Source organism: Littorina saxatilis, linkage group LG4 (assembly GCF_037325665.1).
Source record: "Littorina saxatilis isolate snail1 linkage group LG4, US_GU_Lsax_2.0, whole genome shotgun sequence".
In the NCBI taxonomy this organism is placed as follows: domain Eukaryota; kingdom Metazoa; phylum Mollusca; class Gastropoda; order Littorinimorpha; family Littorinidae; genus Littorina; species Littorina saxatilis.
In genome coordinates, this window is record NC_090248.1 from 28,229,238 (window position 1) to 28,246,701 (window position 17,464).

Consider the following 17,464-nt stretch of genomic DNA (forward strand, 5'->3'; position numbering starts at 1 on the left):
CTCTCATCAACATTCAAAGGGACCAAAACTGCTTGTACTTCTGAAATTATGGAATTGTCTTAAACATTTTGATGCAGGTAGCATCTGGACACTCTCGCAATCGGGTTGAAGAATTAAGTATTTTTCAGAGTGAAACTAACTCCTTTTGCAGCAATATGACTGAAGATATGTCGGCTTGTGTCTCCTTTAGTTCAGAAAATGATTGAGCAAGATGTTTGTGGTTATGTTTTCAGAATGACTTTCACCCGAAATGCACTATAGAAATGATCCAACACAATTCAAGCAAGACATGCTGGTTATGTTTTCAGAATGACATCCGCACGATATCTGTGAGCCATTGGGGGTCAGAGCTGGGCCTGACAGTGCTGCAGGGACTGAGTCAGCTGTACACCTCACTGGTGTGGGAGAGCACTGTCCTGCTGGCGCTGTGCAGCGAGGACATCCTACCCACTGGCTGCCAGTTCGGTCGCGCCGACATGGATCGCATCATCCCCAGTGACGTCCGCGAAGCACACCTCAAAGAATCTGCTGCCGGGAGTGGGGAAGGGGGCGCACAGAAGGAGAAGGAAGAGGAGGGGGGCCCTCACAGTAACGGGAGTAATGGCATGAGTGCGGCCATGGAGTCGCTCACCACCTCAGAAACTGTGGACTCCCCCATGGAGGTGTCAGCGGCACCGGACATTCCCAGCACCAGCAGCGGTGGTGGTGCCGGTGGGAGTAGTGTTAATGGCAGCGCTGCAGGGAACACGAGCATCGCAGGCGGCGGTGACCCCACAACAGCCCCTGGCACCAGCGCCGCGGCAACGGACAAAGACAGCGTTGCCACCAGCTCCTCCAGCATGGAGTCCACCTCCACCACCTCAGGAGGGAAGAAGTCCAAGGTGTCCCCAGTTCTACAGGCCCAGATACGCCAGCTGAAACCCTTGCTGTCCGTTTCCTCTCGCCTGGGACGGGCCCTGGCTGAGCTGTTTGGTCTGCTGGTCAAGCTGTGTGTGGGGTCACCGGTCAGGCAACGTCGCAGCCAGCAGCAGACCAACCAAGGGTCCACCCCAACCCCTGCTGCTCGCGCTGTGGCATCGGCCCTCACTCGACTTCTGGCCAACGGCCTCTCTTGGGAGCCCCCTCACTATGCACCGGTGCCAAAGCTGAGGTGAGTTGATATATTCTTCTTCTTTTTCTTCTCCCTTTGAGGGCTTCAACTCTCATGTACACTTTTGTGTGTGTGTGCAAGTGGCCTTTTATGTGTATGGTCTCCCCCCGCGGGTTAGGGGGAAGAATTTACCCGATGCTCCCCAGCATGTCGTAAGAGGCGACTAACGGCTTTTGTTTCTCTTTTTACCCTTGTTAAGTGTTTCTTGTATGAGTCATTCTCCAAAGCTGGTGAATTCTTAGGTCGGTCACTTAAAAACGAAATTTTTACAGAAGCAAATGTGGTTAGACCTTTCCCCCTGTTTATGTGGATAAAGATATGTTTGAAGAAGCACCCACAGCAACATGAATGAACATATTTGTATTTTGATATTTAATATAGTGTAATAATGTCAGTAAATCAACAAAAATGGCGTCAGAAAAATGGGAACAGGCTCGGTACATATATTGGAAGCTACGGTCCATTGACACGATAAATTCATTATGCATGATTTGTTGAAAAGTCACTTTGTGAAACGATAAAGGTTCATTCCTGTGCAATTGTTGTTATTTTCTTTGTGTCTGAGACCCCCAAAAATGAAGTTGAAAACAGCCTTTCGTACGCATCGCATGTTGTCACGCTCACTTAGATTTTTCCGACCTCTGTAACCAAATGAATTTCTTTATAATCACTATTTTTTTTACGATCAAGTCAACAAGTGCAGCTTGAAGATGCAGAAAATGCATTCATTCAACCGAGGACACACTTTGGACGAATTTGATGTCTCAGAGAGTGTTTTGTGTCACACGTGATGGCTTCGTAACGGCCGTTTTCATTATAAGCTAGCATCAATTCAACTGAATGAAAACATAAATTTTTATGTTTGCACCTTTGTTAATCACCTAGCCATGCAGATGTGTGACGTTTTTTTCACAATTTGTCGTGCATAATGACGTAATTCATGAAAAAAGAAGGTGTAGTTGACATTTTGGACGGCTGCGTTCGTAACGCCCTCTGCTACTGGCGAGATGCAGACCCCGATTGCTTAAGCACCTGGGAATCTTACATGACAAGGTTGGTATTATTTTGTTGCTCATTCATTTATAAGCATGTTTGTAAAAAAAAACACCCAATTAAAACCACGCAAGTGTGAATTCCATGTAGTTCTTCAGCCCCACCGGGTTTCGCTTGTCAGTCCTGTAATCTCATGAAGTGAGCGTAACGGCATCTTCGGAATCTTGCGATTTAAAATAAAACCTTTTCTTAAAACAAAGGTGTATGCTCACCTAGATTGCTCACTTATGACATTGTATTGCATTCTCAAAAGCGAATATTATGAATCTGATGCTTTATCCAGTGACCAAGTTTTGTGCGCACCAGTGACAACAAGAGACGTGTTGTGTACGTGTTGTGAATGATGTCTCCCGTAGAAGGCTAATTATCCCCCGGACAATTCCCCCTTGTACATCTGCCCTCTGAACAATTTCCCTATGACAATTGCCCCCCAGACAAATGCCCCAAACCATGGGCAGACAGTTGCCCCCCTCCCCCCCCCCCCCGGACAACTGCCCCCCGAATACCCCCTCCCTCCCCAGAATCGTGTTTGTGTTTGTGTGTGTGTGCGTATGTGTGTGTGTGTGTGTGTGCGTGCGTGCGTGCGTGTGAGTGTATGCGTCTGTGTTTGTTTCTGTGGTGTGTTGTTCTGTGTTTTGTGTGTGTGAGTGTGTGTAAGTGAGCACGTGCGGGCGTGTTTGTGTGTGTGTTTTTGTCCCTGTGTGTCTATATATGTGTCTGTTTGCACGTGCGTGCGTGAAATGTTAACGCGTGCATGCGTGTGTTTTCGAAATGTGTATCTGTGTGCGTGCGTACGTGCGTGCGTATATATGCGTACAGGACGCGGTTCAAGCACCGTTTGGAGAGACCTGCATTATAGTCTGCTTATTCAGTGACGCACAAACCCAAACCTCTGTGTGTGTGTATGTGTTTGTGTGTGTGTGTGTGCGTGTGTGTGCGTGTGTGTGTGTGTGTATGTGTGTGTGTGTGTGTGTGCGTGTCTGTATGTTTGTTTCATATTTGCACTAGTTGCTATTGCTTTTAAATCAAAGGTGTTTATTAAATTCAAAACCCCCTATCAATCCACCTTAATCCCAAGCACTATCTGTGTGGGAGCAATATAGCCCCTCAATTAGGAATTTCACCATTGCTGTTGATAGCAAAAATGATATCTTGTTAGAAAGAACACAAATTGGGTCTTCTTACTTATAATTACTCTTCAAATTTTAAGGTTTTAACATGCTGGAATTGCTTGACAGGTGGCTATGGTGGACCTCAGGGTGTCCGTACGGCAGTTACTGAAGAAACAGAGAACTTCCTCCTCATCCGAGGTGCCCACGTCACCCACTGAAAGTAAAATCACTGTCCAAACTGATGGATCTTCTGCTGCTGCTAAACGACAACAGCGTTTCAAGAACAACATTAAAAAAAAAACCGAAGAGCTGGAGGCTGTATCAAGAGTCTGGGAGAGAAAGGGCAAGAAAAAGTAAAGCGAAAAGAACGCCGGAGAAGAGAGAGGCTGACAGGGTTGCTACGTGTTTTCGTACAGCGAAATGTACGGAAACAATGATAGCGTTGGGACTTCAAATCAATAACCCCAAGAAAGATACACCTAGACAGACAGTTCTCAACAAAAGGCAGAAAGATGCAGAGCGGCAACAAAAGTACAGGGCCAAAATGTCACACCAAAAAAAGGCTGCGATTGCTTTGAAACGGAAGAAGAAGAGAGAAACCACCATTTTCTATATCACTACACAATATTATCCTCTTAGTTGCCTTTTGCTTGAAGCTTTATTGTTGTATATCCGGCACATTATATTGTCTGTTGTTCTTTCGGATTTTTCAAAGTATGGTGTTTGTTTTTGCATGATCTGAATATTGTTGATCACAGTAAAATTGATATAATTATACATTTTCTGGGGTGTTTTTTTTATGTGTGATTGTCAAATACGTATTCAACACCTCGTCAAATTCAAGGTTGTTACAACGTTATTACATTTACGCTCTCTCTCTCTCTCTCTCTTATTCCCCTTTTTCTGTCCACAAACCTTTTCTGTCACCAATATAAATGTGTGTACATGTATATTGTATGTACGTGCCAAGGTATATTTGTAAAAAAAAAAATAAAAAAAAAAAAAATTAAAGTTATTTTTTATTTTTTTATTAAAAAATTATTTTTTTGTTTATATTTTTTTATTTCTTTCTTTTTAAACAACTCCTTATACATGCTTGTCAAGCTATAATTAGTACAACATATAATCATTCAATATGACTGCATTATTAACAAATTTGTGTCACGATGATGCGCACGTAAGGAGACGGGTATACCCCCCTATCAGATACCTGTATTTTGTAAGGAAACGTATTTCTTGCTTTTTCGTTTCTTGCAAACTGTCATTCTGATAACAAAGAACCTTTGAATCAATAATTCAACTCAAATTAGTCAAGTTTTATTTTTGGGCCTTATTCCCACTTTTGTTAACCAGTTTTGGAGAATGACTCGTATAGAATATAGTCAATTTTTGTGAAGATTTTAGTCAAGCAGTATGTAAGAAATGTTAAGTCCTTTGTACTGGAAACTTGCATTCTCCCAGTAAGGTAATACATTGTACTACGTTGCAAGCCCCTGGAGCAAATTTTTGATTAGTGCTTTTGTGAACAAGAAACAATTAACAAGTGGCTCTATCCCATCTCCCCCCTTTCCCCGTCGCGATATAACCTTCGTGGTTGAAAACGACGTTAAACACCAAATAAAGAAAGAAAGAAAGATGTGTATGGTCATTTAATCCCTGCCATTTACCCAGTCATACTCTGTTTTCAGGGGGAAGTTCATGTGCTGTTAGACTTCCCATTTTTTTTCCTTTTTTTTTCGATACAATTATGTCTTTGATGGATTAGTGCTTTTGTGAACAAGAAACCATTAACAAGTGGCTCTATCCCATCTCCCCCCCTTTCCCCGTCGCGATATAACCCTTCGTGGTTGAAAACGACGTTAAACACCAAATAAAGAAAAGAAATGTCTTTGATGACGTCATATCCGGCTTTTTGTAAAAGTTGAGGCGGCACTGTCACACCCTCATTTTTACATAAAATTGATTGAAACTTTTGTAAAGCAATCTTCGACGAAGGCCGGACTTTGGTTTTGCATTTCACCTTAGTGACTTAGAAATTAATGACTTTGGTCATTAAAGATCTGAAAATTGTAATTACTTTTTTTTTTATAAAACGATCCAAATTTACGTTCATCTTATTCTTCATTATTTTCTGATTCCTAAAACATATAAATGAGTTGTTCTTTGCTATTGGTGACCAAACAGTGGAAACTTACTGAAATTTTCAAAATGCAGCTACAACCTGGAAAATACTATTCCTGTCAAGTGGAGCCCTTGTATTATTTGAGTCTAAAAAGAAAATGTCAGGAACTTTTATGGTTCGGACAAAAAAGCAGACTGACTGGTGGGGGTCACAATGGAGTAACCTGCAGTACTTTGTGACACCAAATTTACACAGCATATCTATAAACTAATTCTGTGAAACAATTTGAGTAAACTCCATGAAAACAGAGTGTTTGCTGTTAGTTTGTCATGTATTGAAGAATTTTTGATGTACAGTTTAGTGTTGTTAGGTTCAGTAATTTTGTGACACCGTTTGCAGGTTACCTTGTAGTTTGATCTTTTTGTGGCAACACAACTGCTTACAGCAGGGCAGGGATATTTTGGTCAGTGATTGTTTAAAAGGGTGTAACTTGGAATACCTACAGATTATTAGAATCAAATGCAAACTACTGCTCAAATGTATCAAAACAGAAAGAGGTAACCTGCAAATCACGCGACACCAAATTGCCAATACTTGTGCATGTATTACGCTGTACTGGTGCAATCAATCAAATTATGCTACAAATGAATGTTATAAAGGAGACAATACCAACACAAACAGTTCTGCAACTGTATTGCCAAAAAACAGCGAAGAGTGCCACCTAAACTTCGCAGAACTATTATCTGTGGTCACCTGCGTACGAATGAAACCATTCGAGAATGGCCGGTCGCTGCATAGCTCCCGATAATTTTTAAGTCCTGTGCTCTAAAATAACCATACTATCAACTTTAACATCAATAATTTTACGAAGTAAGCATTAAGGAAACTTGTGCAACTTACCTGCACTTTCAGTTTTCGCAAAATCAATGCGATACGGTTGATTTTCAGGACGAAACCGCGGTGGCACAGAGACATTTCGCGTGAAAGTAACCTGCGAACAGAGTTACCTCGCTTCTGTGACGCGTCATCAATTTTGCCGTACACAAACTTTTCTATGTAGTACACAAAGCTCGGGACATCATCACTATTTGTGTGTTTACCCTGCCGTCTTCCGGACTGAGGCCGCACGAGAACAATCCATGCTCAACTGCGCGAGCGAAGAAATGAAAATCGGTGTAACCTGGCGAACGTTTGTGACGGCAGATACGAAAGTCACCGTTGCGAGGTACACGGATGTATATTCACGCGACCAAATATCTTCATCTATCGATAATGATGCCATGATTTGAAAATAAAAATGTGTGTTTGCCTTCCTGGCGCTCAGGCCGGCAAATTGTCTTTCTTCAGTGGATCGGATTTGTGACGCCGCGCATTCGAAGGTTACCAGTTTTTTATCGGACGCAGCACGCGAGCAGGAGAGGGTCAGTTGTCCAAATAAGATTTTGTGCAGTTTAATCCAAGTATAAGTTATCGTTGAATGATAACAGTTATCCTTTCTAGAGCAGCTGTCGGTTTGAAATGTGTTGTGAACATGGCAGGGGTCTGTCATTCCACGTTTTGGCCGCCATTTTGTGAACAAAAAACGAAAACAAGCAGGAATAAGTGCTACTTCTGTCATATTATTTTCCTTCATGGTGATTTTGTTGATACTGCTACATCAGTAGAATGCAGTAATTATCTTATTTTGTCACCATCATTCCCCGTAATTTAAAAAATTGATTTTACTTGATGTCACCCACCGCAGTCACCATTAGCGAAGAACAACTCAAATATGTTATATTTGGATTAAAAACAAGCTCTGAAAATTAAAAATATAAAAATTATGATCAAAATTAAATTTCCGAAATCGATTTAGAAACAATTTCATCTTATTCCTTGTCGGTTCCTGATTCCAAAAACATATAGATATGATATGTTTGGATTAAAAACACGCTCAGAAAGTTCAAACGAAGAGAGGTACAGAAAAGCGTGCTATGCAGCACAGCGAAACCACAACCGCGCTAAACAGGCTCGTCACTTTCACTGCGTTTTGCACGAGCGGCGGACTACGGTCATTGTGAAAAAATGCAGTGCGTTCAGTTTCATTCTGCGAGTTCCACAGCTTGACTAAATGTAGTAATTTGTCTTGTGTTGGTGATGACTTCTTATTGTCTGTGTTGAGTGTTCAAGATGAATAGCTGACGTACCGTGATGAATTTATTGGTTGTTAAACAAGGAATGAAATGTTTTAAATATATGTAACTGACGATAATGTGTATTGAAGTTTCTTTTTCGTGGCTTCACTTCTGTATGTGTATATTCATTGTTGCAATGAACACACATTTCATCGATGTTTCTTCTTCCCCAGATTAACATTCCTGGTATGTTCGGTGGGCTTCACCTCCCCCATGTTGTTTGACGAGAAGAAGCAGCCGTTTCACCTGATGCTGCACAAGTTTGTCACCTGTGGGGGACAGGCCGCTCTCTTCCAGTAAGTGTTTGCATCTTTCTTTATTGGTGTGGAACTCCTGTCAAGTGGATTTAGCCTCAGTGTGAATGCGTCTTTTGGCTACAGTAAGCTTTGAGGTGTGAAGAATGTGTGTTAAGTTTGCTAAATGCAAACTATGTCTGATAATAAATTTTCCAAGACCTTTTTTTCTTATGGCCTTTGTATTATCTTTTGTTATCTTTAGTTGTATGTGGTAATTGTATTTCACTGAATTTGTGTGTTTTCAGAGCATTTTCCTGGGCCTTGTCCATAGATGGAAAAGTGCCTTTAGCTGATGGCCTTGAGCACCCAGATCTTCCAGGTACTTTACATGTTTTCTATATTTTGTGTTGTGAACCTTTTACACATTTGTGTGTGTGAGAATATGTGGGATCAGTTTGTAGACAATGGTGAAGGAAAAGGAAGAGCTCTTTTTCTGTTGTGAGGCAGTGTTGATTGTTTGAATTATAGGATTCTGTCAGAGACAGTTTATTTTGTATTCACTCTTCAGCTGTATGATCCAAAATCATGAGAATGAAAGGGATAAGTTTGATGATGAAATGGTGAAGGCAAAGAAAGGATCAGTTTCTTTTATTCATCGATGTTACCATCAGACATTTCCATTTGTTGGACACCACCAAGAACAGTTCATTGAGTCACTTGAGAAAAAGTGACTCTATGTAATCGGTCAGTGTTAGTCTGTCCGGCCGGCCGGCCGTCCGTAGACACCACCTTAACGTTGGACTTTTCTCGGAAACTATCAAAGCGATCGGGCTCATATTTTGTTTAGTCGTGACCTCCAATGACCTCTACACTTTAACGATGGTTTCGTTGACCTTTGACCTTTTTCAAGGTCACAGGTCAGCGTCAAAGGAAAAATTAGACATTTTATATCTTTTCTCGGAAACTATCAAAGCGATCGGGCTCATATTTTGTTTAGTCGTGACCTCCAATGACCTCTACACTTTAACGATGGTTTCGTTGACCTTTGACCTTTTTCAAGGTCACAGGTCAGCGTCAAAGGAAAAATTAGACATTTTATATCTTTGACAAAGTTCATCGGATGTGATTGAAACTTTGTAGGATTATTCTTTACATCAAAGTATTTACATCTGTAGCCTTTTACGAACGTTATCAGAAAAACAAGGGAGATAACTAGCCTTTTCTGTTCGGCAACACACAACTTAACGTTGGGCTTTTCTCGGAAACTATAAAAGTGACCGGGCTCAAATTTTATGTGAACGTGACTCATTGTGTTGTGAATAGCAATTTCTTCCTGTCCATCTGATGCCTCATATAATATTCAGAACTGCGAAAGTGACTCGATCGAGCGTTTGCTCTTCTTGTTTACCTTTATTCCAAATTACTGGTTATTCATTATAAATCTCCTTTGGCAGACTTTCAAGTCATTCTGCTAACGCAATAGTATAATCTTTCAGAGGGTTCGGGAGAGTTCTTGGACTCGTGGCTGATGCTGGTGGAGAAGATGGTCAACCCCAAGGCCGTCCTGGAGTCCCCCCACTGCATCCCCAACAAGGCCAAACCCCCCGCCCAGCCCCTCAACTTCAACGCCACCCAGTACCTCATCAGCACCCAGAAGGCGGCCTTCAACGCCGTCATGAACCTGTGGAACAAGAAGCCGCTCAAGATGTACGGCAGCCGCATGTGTGAGTCTCTGCTGGCCATCCTGTCACACATCATCCGTGGGGAGAGCATCATTAAGGTGAGTTGGATGGAGCTGGAAGAAACTGTTAGCATTGAAGTATTTTGCATGTTGATTTGTTTGTTTTCTTGTAAGCGAGAAAAGACAACCCGAGAATAAGAACAGTGTAAAGATTGGTTTCGGAGTTTGGTTGAATCTGTGAATTTGCAACTTTTTGAGTCACTTGAGAAAAAGTGACTCTATGTAATCGGTCAGTGTTAGTCTGTCCGGCCGGCCGGCCGGCCGGCCGTCCGGCCGGCCGTCCGTAGACACCACCTTAACGTTGGACTTTTCTCGGAAACTATCAAAGCGATCGGGCTCATATTTTGTTTAGTCGTGACCTCCAATGACCTCTACACTTTAACGATGGTTTCGTTGACCTTTGACCTTTTTCAAGGTCACAGGTCAGCGTCAAAGGAAAAATTAGACATTTTATATCTTTTCTCGGAAACTATCAAAGCGATCGGGCTCATATTTTGTTTAGTCGTGACCTCCAATGACCTCTACACTTTAACGATGGTTTCGTTGACCTTTGACCTTTTTCAAGGTCACAGGTCAGCGTCAAAGGAAAAATTAGACATTTTATATCTTTGACAAAGTTCATCGGATGTGATTGAAACTTTGTAGGATTATTCTTTACATCAAAGTATTTACATCTGTAGCCTTTTACGAACGTTATCAGAAAAACAAGGGAGATAACTAGCCTTTTCTGTTCGGCAACACACAACTTAACGTTGGGCTTTTCTCGGAAACTATAAAAGTGACCGGGCTCAAATTTTATGTGAACGTGACTCATTGTGTTGTGAATAGCAATTTCTTCCTGTCCATCTGATGCCTCATATAATATTCAGAACTGCGAAAGTGACTCGATCGAGCGTTTGCTCTTCTTGTTAATGATTGTTTGCATTGGCTAAAGGGAGGACATTTAATAGTAATAGGCACCACATTGTTAATTTAACAACAACAAATTGATTTTTGTACAACAGTTTAAAATGGAGAAAACCAGAACGAGTAAAAAAGCATATTTTGAGGAGTGGTACCACGACGTAAGTAATTTTCCTCAGCTAACTGACCAAGTCACACAGACAAAGTTCATTCTCAGAACACTTTATCTCCTTGGGAGACATTCATTTGCTAATTTCTTCCAAGAATACATTGCAGATAAAAGAATGATAAGAAAAGAGCAGCTTCAAGAACTACACCTGCTCTGTCTGATGGCAGGTGGAGGGTTAATGGCTGCTACAGTAACATTGAAATCGCTTCTTCTTTGTAGGTTCTCTTTGTTAGGAACCCTGCTGGCTAAAGATTTCAGACATTCTCTTCTTTTTTTAACAATTTATTTTTAGAAGTTCAATCTTAAAACATTAATTGTCGTTTCCTTGGGATACAAACGTGACCTCTTCTTGAACTGTGCTTTGCTTTTCTTCTTCTTCTTCTTCGTTCATGGGCTTAGACTCACATGTTCACTCATGTTTTTAGCACGAGTGGATTTTTACGTGTATGACCGTTTTTACCCCGCCATTCAGGCAGCCATACGCCGCTTTCGGGGGAGGTGCTTTGCTTTTGACATCAGAGATTTCACTTTGCAAATGAGGGCAAAAATGAAAAAGAAAATAAAATGAAAAAAAGGAGACATCGTCCTGGTTCGTTTCATCCAGTTCACACTGTGATGTGTTGTGTGTTTTCAGGAGCAGCTTGCCAAGGAGGAAGAAGAACCGCCAGCCGCTGCCGCTGAGCCAGGGCCCTCGGAGAACACCACTACCACTGCTCGGCGTGCAGCGGAGCGGCGACCACCTGAGACTGAAATCAACCAGCAGCACATGCAGCAGGTAGGTGTCAGGAACAGCAAAAGTTATGTGTTTAAACACTGAATAATGTTAGGGTCAATTCTGTGTTGATGAAAGTCAACTTGGAAGTATTGAGCAGGGCTCCACCTCTCCGCAAATCCGCACATTTTGGAGAAAAATTTAAAAATTCAGGTTTTGATGCGCTCAATTTGCGTCAGAATGCACCATATTGAATTGAAATGTTCCCACAAAAATTCCAGAACCAAATCATGCACATATTTATTAGCTTACATGGTTTTACACAATGAAGAAAGAGTGTATGGTGTGTGTGTTTGCAGCTGATGGATATGGGCTTCACGAGGGAGCACGCCATCGACGCTCTGGTCAACACCAACTCACTGGAACAGGCCACAGACTACATACTATCCCACCCTCCTCCTGCCGCCGTCAGTACCGGAGCCTCAAGGGTGAGTGAGTGGTTTTAGAACGGCCCAAAAAGTTCTTGTAGTGGTGTAGCCGAGCACCTGCTTTCTAGACCTTGAACATGTGTGGTTGCGGCTGTGTGTGTATGCCTTGCATGTTGGCCTCCGGCAGTCTGACACTGTGGTGTTTACGCTGCAGGTTCTGGGCATGGAAGTTGATCTGTCCGACGAGGATCAGATGATGAGAGCCATCGCTCTGTCTCTGGGGGAGAGTGTGGTCATGTCTACAGACCAGGTACACACTGCTGGAATGTAGTCTAGTGTCAAAAATGTGAAAAACAAGGTCCCAAAGAAGTAATCGATATTGGCCCAAGAGGTAATCCATATTGGCCCAAGAAGTAATCAATATTGACCCAAGAAGTAAGCACTATTGGCCCAAGAAGTAAGCAATATTGGCCCAAGAAGAGAAACAATACTGGCTCAACAAGTACCACCTCTTTTTTTTCTTTCTTTTTTTTTCTTTTGTGAAAAATAAAGTCCCAAGAAGTAATCGATATTGACCCAAGAAAAAAGATATTGGCCAAGCAAGTAACAGCTCATTCTTTCAAAAAATTTCTGAGATTTGAAGACATAATCGTGCAAGTATCTTGTGATTCCTTTGAGCATTGCTGCCTTGTCTGCTGACTGACTATCTGTGTACCATTTAGAGCAACTTTTTGTGTTTATTTAAGGGAATATTAGCTGTTTCCCTCTGATTGAAATGATTAAAGTTCTCTTGAGATGTGATTAGACTTGACAGTGTTGATTGTGTGTTAAAAATGGAGTGGGTGAGGTACAAAGCGTGTGCGTGATTACAGGCAGACCAGTCAACTTCGGAGAAGAAGGAAGAGGAGGAAGAGCAGGAGAAACAGGAGAAGGAAGATCCACTAGACAAATCGGTGCTGGATGATTTCACTGAGGGAATGTTGGATGGTATGTGACCTCTGAGCATTGGATATAGAATAATGATAATAATAATGAATAATAATAATAATAATATTGAAAAGTTATTAATCGCCCCTTCTCATTTTAGCTCATGGCGTTATACACCTACAAGAAGGATGAAAGTGAAAAACTTTTTTTAGGATTTTTTTTTAGCATTTATGTTTATGGCAGGGATAGCATGTATTTGACACCTTGAAATGCATACCAGAAAAGAAATGTACAATTTGCAGTTTTTGCTAAATTTGACAAACAGTGTAATTACTGTGAAATCTTTTCTGCTGGCTATCATAGAGTGACTGTTTTCTGTGGAAGCCAACATTGGTACTGGCCAGGAAATGCTCGTTTGAAAAATGGCTGGCACAATCAGTGATTCTGGGTTGGTGTGGTGTTAACATTGTTGTTCACTGTACAGGATGTCTGAACCTTCTGGACATGCTGCCAGAGACAGTGTACCGGGTGTGCGACCTGTTGACCGTGGTCACTCAGAGAAACGGCAGCCAGTGGAGAGATAGGACCTTGGATACTATTGTCCAAGAGGTGGGTCTTGTAGTGGTGTAGTGTGCCGTGAAGGTGACTGACACACATGCACACAACGCAACAATGACATTTATTTTCACTTTTTATTTTCAGTTCTTATACATTATGTTTATCGTAAGCTCTGCGTACACTTCATTTGTAAACACACTGTACACGTCTCAATATTGACTCTTTGCTTTGTGCGCCTCAGGTCCACACACACGCAGAGCACATCTTGGACGTCACTGCAGAAGGCAGCAGTCTAGAGGTTGCGCAGAAACTGACGTCATCAGAACAGGCGCTCAAGTTCAGCACTCGTCTTCATCTTCTCAGCCTTCTGCTGGAGGTCAGTGTGTGTGGACATACTACTGCAAGTTTCCACCTGAAATAAAGGCTTGATATTTAGCCTTTTCTTATATTTAGACATTTTGTAATAACATATTTGCTTGGATGAGGTATTGATCAGTCATTGTGTTAACTTTACAGTTTATGGAAAGTTTGAGCTATTTCATTCCAAAGAAAGAAAAAAAAAAAGAAAAAAAGTTGTGTTTTCAGTACAAATATGGTGTGTTGTGTGCAGGACATGAACGTGCCATGTGCAGAGGCCATCCAGAAGGGCAAGCTGCTTGAGCTGCTGGTGAAGGTTCTCAACTCCACGCATGAGATCCTGGCCTGTGCCAAGGAATCGGCAACACCCAAGTAAGTTATGCTGGAAGCTTTTGTAAGCTTAAGTTCATCAACCTTGGTAGTTTTCGTATGTCTGAGGTGCAGTGGGATATTCAGGTTCACCAAAGCAATCTGCATTGTCTTGGCAAGCCAGTGCATTCATATGCCTGTGCTCACCTTCAGATGTCTTCAGAGCTAATTGTGTGTTTGTGGTTGATGTACACAGACACGTACACGCCCCACATGCAAGCACACGTGTGTAAAGCATCACACAGATTTTGTCGGCACCAAAACTGATGTCACATCGGCTTTTTTCTTTTACACAATTACTCATTTGATAAGAAAAAAATTGGTGTGTTTGAAAGATTGTGAATATTTATATGATGTGATAAACAAAAATTGGGGAGTTTTAAAGATTATTTATATGATTACAGGTGGATGGCTCCCTTGTTGTTGCTGCTGGACCTCTTTGAAAAAATATCTGTGATATCTCAACGCAAGGCTGAAGCCAACACACTGAGGGTAAGCTATGAATCTGAATTCTATGTGTTTGATCTCTGGCCATGTAATTGAATGGGCTTGATGTGTGTGTGGGGTTGTGGAAGTGGATGGTGATAAAAGAGTGATCCATAACAATTTTTTTTACAAAAAATTCACGTGGAAATTATGTTTTAACTGAGTAGCTGTTCTGTTTGCTGGAATACATTGGATGTCAGAAAAAGAATATGGCTTAAACAAAAACTTGTTCACATGAAAATAGTCTTTTGACTGTAATTTGCTGTTTCTTCTCTCTCCAGGCTGGCAGTTCTACCTGGAAGTGGTTTGATGACAGCACAGGCCGGTGGTGTAAATACAGCATAGGAAACAACAAGACAATCCATGATGCTTACATGGCTGGAGAATGTTCTGTCAGGTAATACATGTACTGACAGGCTTTTAGATACTCGCAAACTTTTCTCAATGTCATATTTGATAAAGAAAGATTTTGATTGAGACGTGAAAGGAAATGAAACACACTGCATGAGTTTGATTTGAAATTTGATAGAGAAGATAGCAGGCCATAATTGACTTTGTTCTACCATATCATGAGTTTGACACATTATATTACCATTCCAGATTTCAAGCGGGTCGGAGGAAGTACTGTGTGCAATTCGGAACCATGGTTCAGGTAAGGTTCTTTTGTGTATGATAAAATTCATTTGCTTTGTGAACGAGTTCGTAAAACAATCAAGTCTCAAAAGTTTGTTGAATCCCCATATTTTGAGCCTACATTTAGAATGCTTCATGGAACATTGCTTTCATGGCACCATTACACCTTGAAAAGAAGTAAAGTATGTTTCCAAAGTCAATTTTCAGTTGATACTTCTGCTTACTTCTTCCAAGAATATATTGTAGATAAAAGACTGATTTGGAAAGAGCAGCCTCGAGAACTACACCTGCTCTGTCATGTCAGGTGGAGGGTTAATGGCTGCTACAGTAACATTAGAATCTCTCCTAATTTGTAGGTTCTCTGTTTTAAGAACCCTGCTGGCGAAAGATTTCATACATTTTTATTTTTTAGAAAAAAACCCTAAGCTTGATGCCTGAGCTGCCCTGTGGTCGTGTTCCCGGGGAACAAGAAATCTGCCAAGGGCAAAAAAAAGTCAGAAGGAATCATGACTGATACTTTTGATGATCATGTGAAGACTTTAAGCTTCAAGACTCTGCATGGTGGTCAATCTTTTCAGTGATTCGGTTCGTGTTGAGGGTTTCGCACATAGTACATTTCTTGTTCACTGGGAACACTGCAATAAGGGACATTGGGCTTTATTAATCTGAAAGAGGGTAAACAATATTCAAAAAATAAAAATAATATAGTAACACAGTGCTTTCAGGAAGTCAATTTTTCAATGGACGCTTATGCTGACTTTTATGATACAAATGTCTTTTGTGCAACAGCTGAACGAAGAGACGGGAAATCGTAGACCAGTCATGCTGTCCATACCCACAGCTGAGGAAAAGTCTGCCATGGCCAAAGAAGAGAAAGACAAATCTACTTCAGGAACCGCAACAGCAAGTTCTTCAGCGTCATCATCAAAGGGTAGGATGCCGAACGATTCTAATAAAACAAAAACTGATAGCTTTTTCAGTCAAAGGCATCAACAGGAAATGTTTGCCAGGCTAGTCATACATTTTATTGACATTTTCACAGTTCTTTTGCCTTGCAGATTTTTCTCTCTCACAATTTTGGATGTTTTAAGCTGCATGGTGCATTATGATGTCCGATGTTTTTATCAGTTTTCTTCTCCAAAGTTTGAGTAATATGAGCTTGTGTTGCTTGAAGCTTTTGGATGTTTTTACACATTTTTCTTTTCAAATGTCAGAGTATTAAATTATTATTATTATGGGGAGCTTATATAGCGCGAACCACAACTGTGCTCTCCGCGCTTTACATATTAATTTGGGCCACATGACATATTACTCAAACTTTGGAGAAGAAAATACTATGTAGAGTGCCATATGCGTTGTAGTGAATCTTGATGTTAACCATGTACCATGTTCTAAACAAAAACAATGTTCATGCCTGTCAACAGCCTCAACACCTGTGCCATCAGCAACAGGTGAGGAGAGCAAGATGGACACAGAAGCATCACCAGAGGAGAAACCCCCTCCCTCTCCTGCCGTCAGTCTTGTGGGTCTTGACGAAGAACAGATCACCAGCATAATCAGGTAAAAACATTGTTACAGTGGAACCCCCCTTTTAAGACCCCCCAGTTTAAGACTCCCTCCTTTTTAAGACCCTGTTTTCACAGATTCTCTGTTCATAACCTCTGTAAATTTACCCCCATTTTAAGACTCCCTCCTTTTTGGCTCACGAAGTGTAGCCTATGCGATCGTAACTTTGTCTGTCTGTGCGTATGTGCGTGCGTGCGTGTGTATGTCTGTGGTAGAAACTTTAACATTTCGTCATTTGAAGACGTCACATTATGGCGTAAGAGGGTTAGACGTCACGCGAAGGAATGTCTCGGTCATTGTTATTTTGAGCTGGCCGAGACTAGTTGGCAGTCGTGTCTGTATAAGTAGGCTACATGCAGACAGACAGATCTAGATCTAGTGTCTTGCTTTCTTGCACAGTGTCACCTATGCTTACTGTGTGACGGAGTGATTGAGTTTGTGTTACTGTTTGTCGATTTCTTACGTGAGCCTTGAAGGCTTCGCCTCTTGTTAAGACCCTGTTTTCACAGATTCTCTGTTTATAACCTCTGTAAATTTACCCCCATTTTAAGACTCCCTCCTTTTTAAGACCTGATTTTCTTACATTTTTTAAGGTGGTAAAAGGGGGGTTCCACTGTACATTGGGATGAAATTCAGGATAGGATAGGGACATCAAGGCTTTGGATTTGTGTTCAGTATTCAGTGGTTTAGTCTCTGTCTGTGGAAAACATGTCATGTGGCCCAAATTTCAAATCCAGCTGTTACTGTTGCACAAGCAGGTTATTGTAC

General features: G+C 41.4%; 1 protein-coding gene and 1 non-coding gene across 5 annotated transcripts in view; both read left to right on the forward strand.

The window, feature by feature from the left end:
- LOC138964398 (E3 ubiquitin-protein ligase HUWE1-like) overlaps nucleotides 1–17,464 on the forward strand; it is a 177,788-nt gene that overhangs the window by 71,767 nt on the left and 88,557 nt on the right. For 3 of the 4 annotated variants that reach the window (XM_070336336.1, XM_070336339.1, XM_070336338.1), the window contains exons 26-41: nucleotides 309–1,150; nucleotides 7,785–7,907; nucleotides 8,153–8,226; nucleotides 9,344–9,627; nucleotides 11,295–11,435; nucleotides 11,732–11,860; nucleotides 12,015–12,110; nucleotides 12,673–12,787; nucleotides 13,212–13,336; nucleotides 13,527–13,661; nucleotides 13,896–14,014; nucleotides 14,416–14,503; nucleotides 14,779–14,894; nucleotides 15,098–15,149; nucleotides 15,920–16,061; nucleotides 16,555–16,690. In XM_070336336.1, coding sequence (XP_070192437.1) covers nucleotides 309–1,150; nucleotides 7,785–7,907; nucleotides 8,153–8,226; nucleotides 9,344–9,627; nucleotides 11,295–11,435; nucleotides 11,732–11,860; nucleotides 12,015–12,110; nucleotides 12,673–12,787; nucleotides 13,212–13,336; nucleotides 13,527–13,661; nucleotides 13,896–14,014; nucleotides 14,416–14,503; nucleotides 14,779–14,894; nucleotides 15,098–15,149; nucleotides 15,920–16,061; nucleotides 16,555–16,690 — 2,717 coding nt within the window. The remainder of the gene's footprint in view (nucleotides 1–308; nucleotides 1,151–7,784; nucleotides 7,908–8,152; nucleotides 8,227–9,343; nucleotides 9,628–11,294; nucleotides 11,436–11,731; nucleotides 11,861–12,014; nucleotides 12,111–12,672; nucleotides 12,788–13,211; nucleotides 13,337–13,526; nucleotides 13,662–13,895; nucleotides 14,015–14,415; nucleotides 14,504–14,778; nucleotides 14,895–15,097; nucleotides 15,150–15,919; nucleotides 16,062–16,554; nucleotides 16,691–17,464) is intronic. The other variant, XM_070336340.1, reaches the window with a different exon arrangement.
- Nucleotides 10,789–10,924, forward strand: LOC138965752 (small nucleolar RNA SNORA5). The gene has a single exon (XR_011455521.1). It is a non-coding gene; the product is annotated as a small nucleolar RNA SNORA5 (small nucleolar RNA).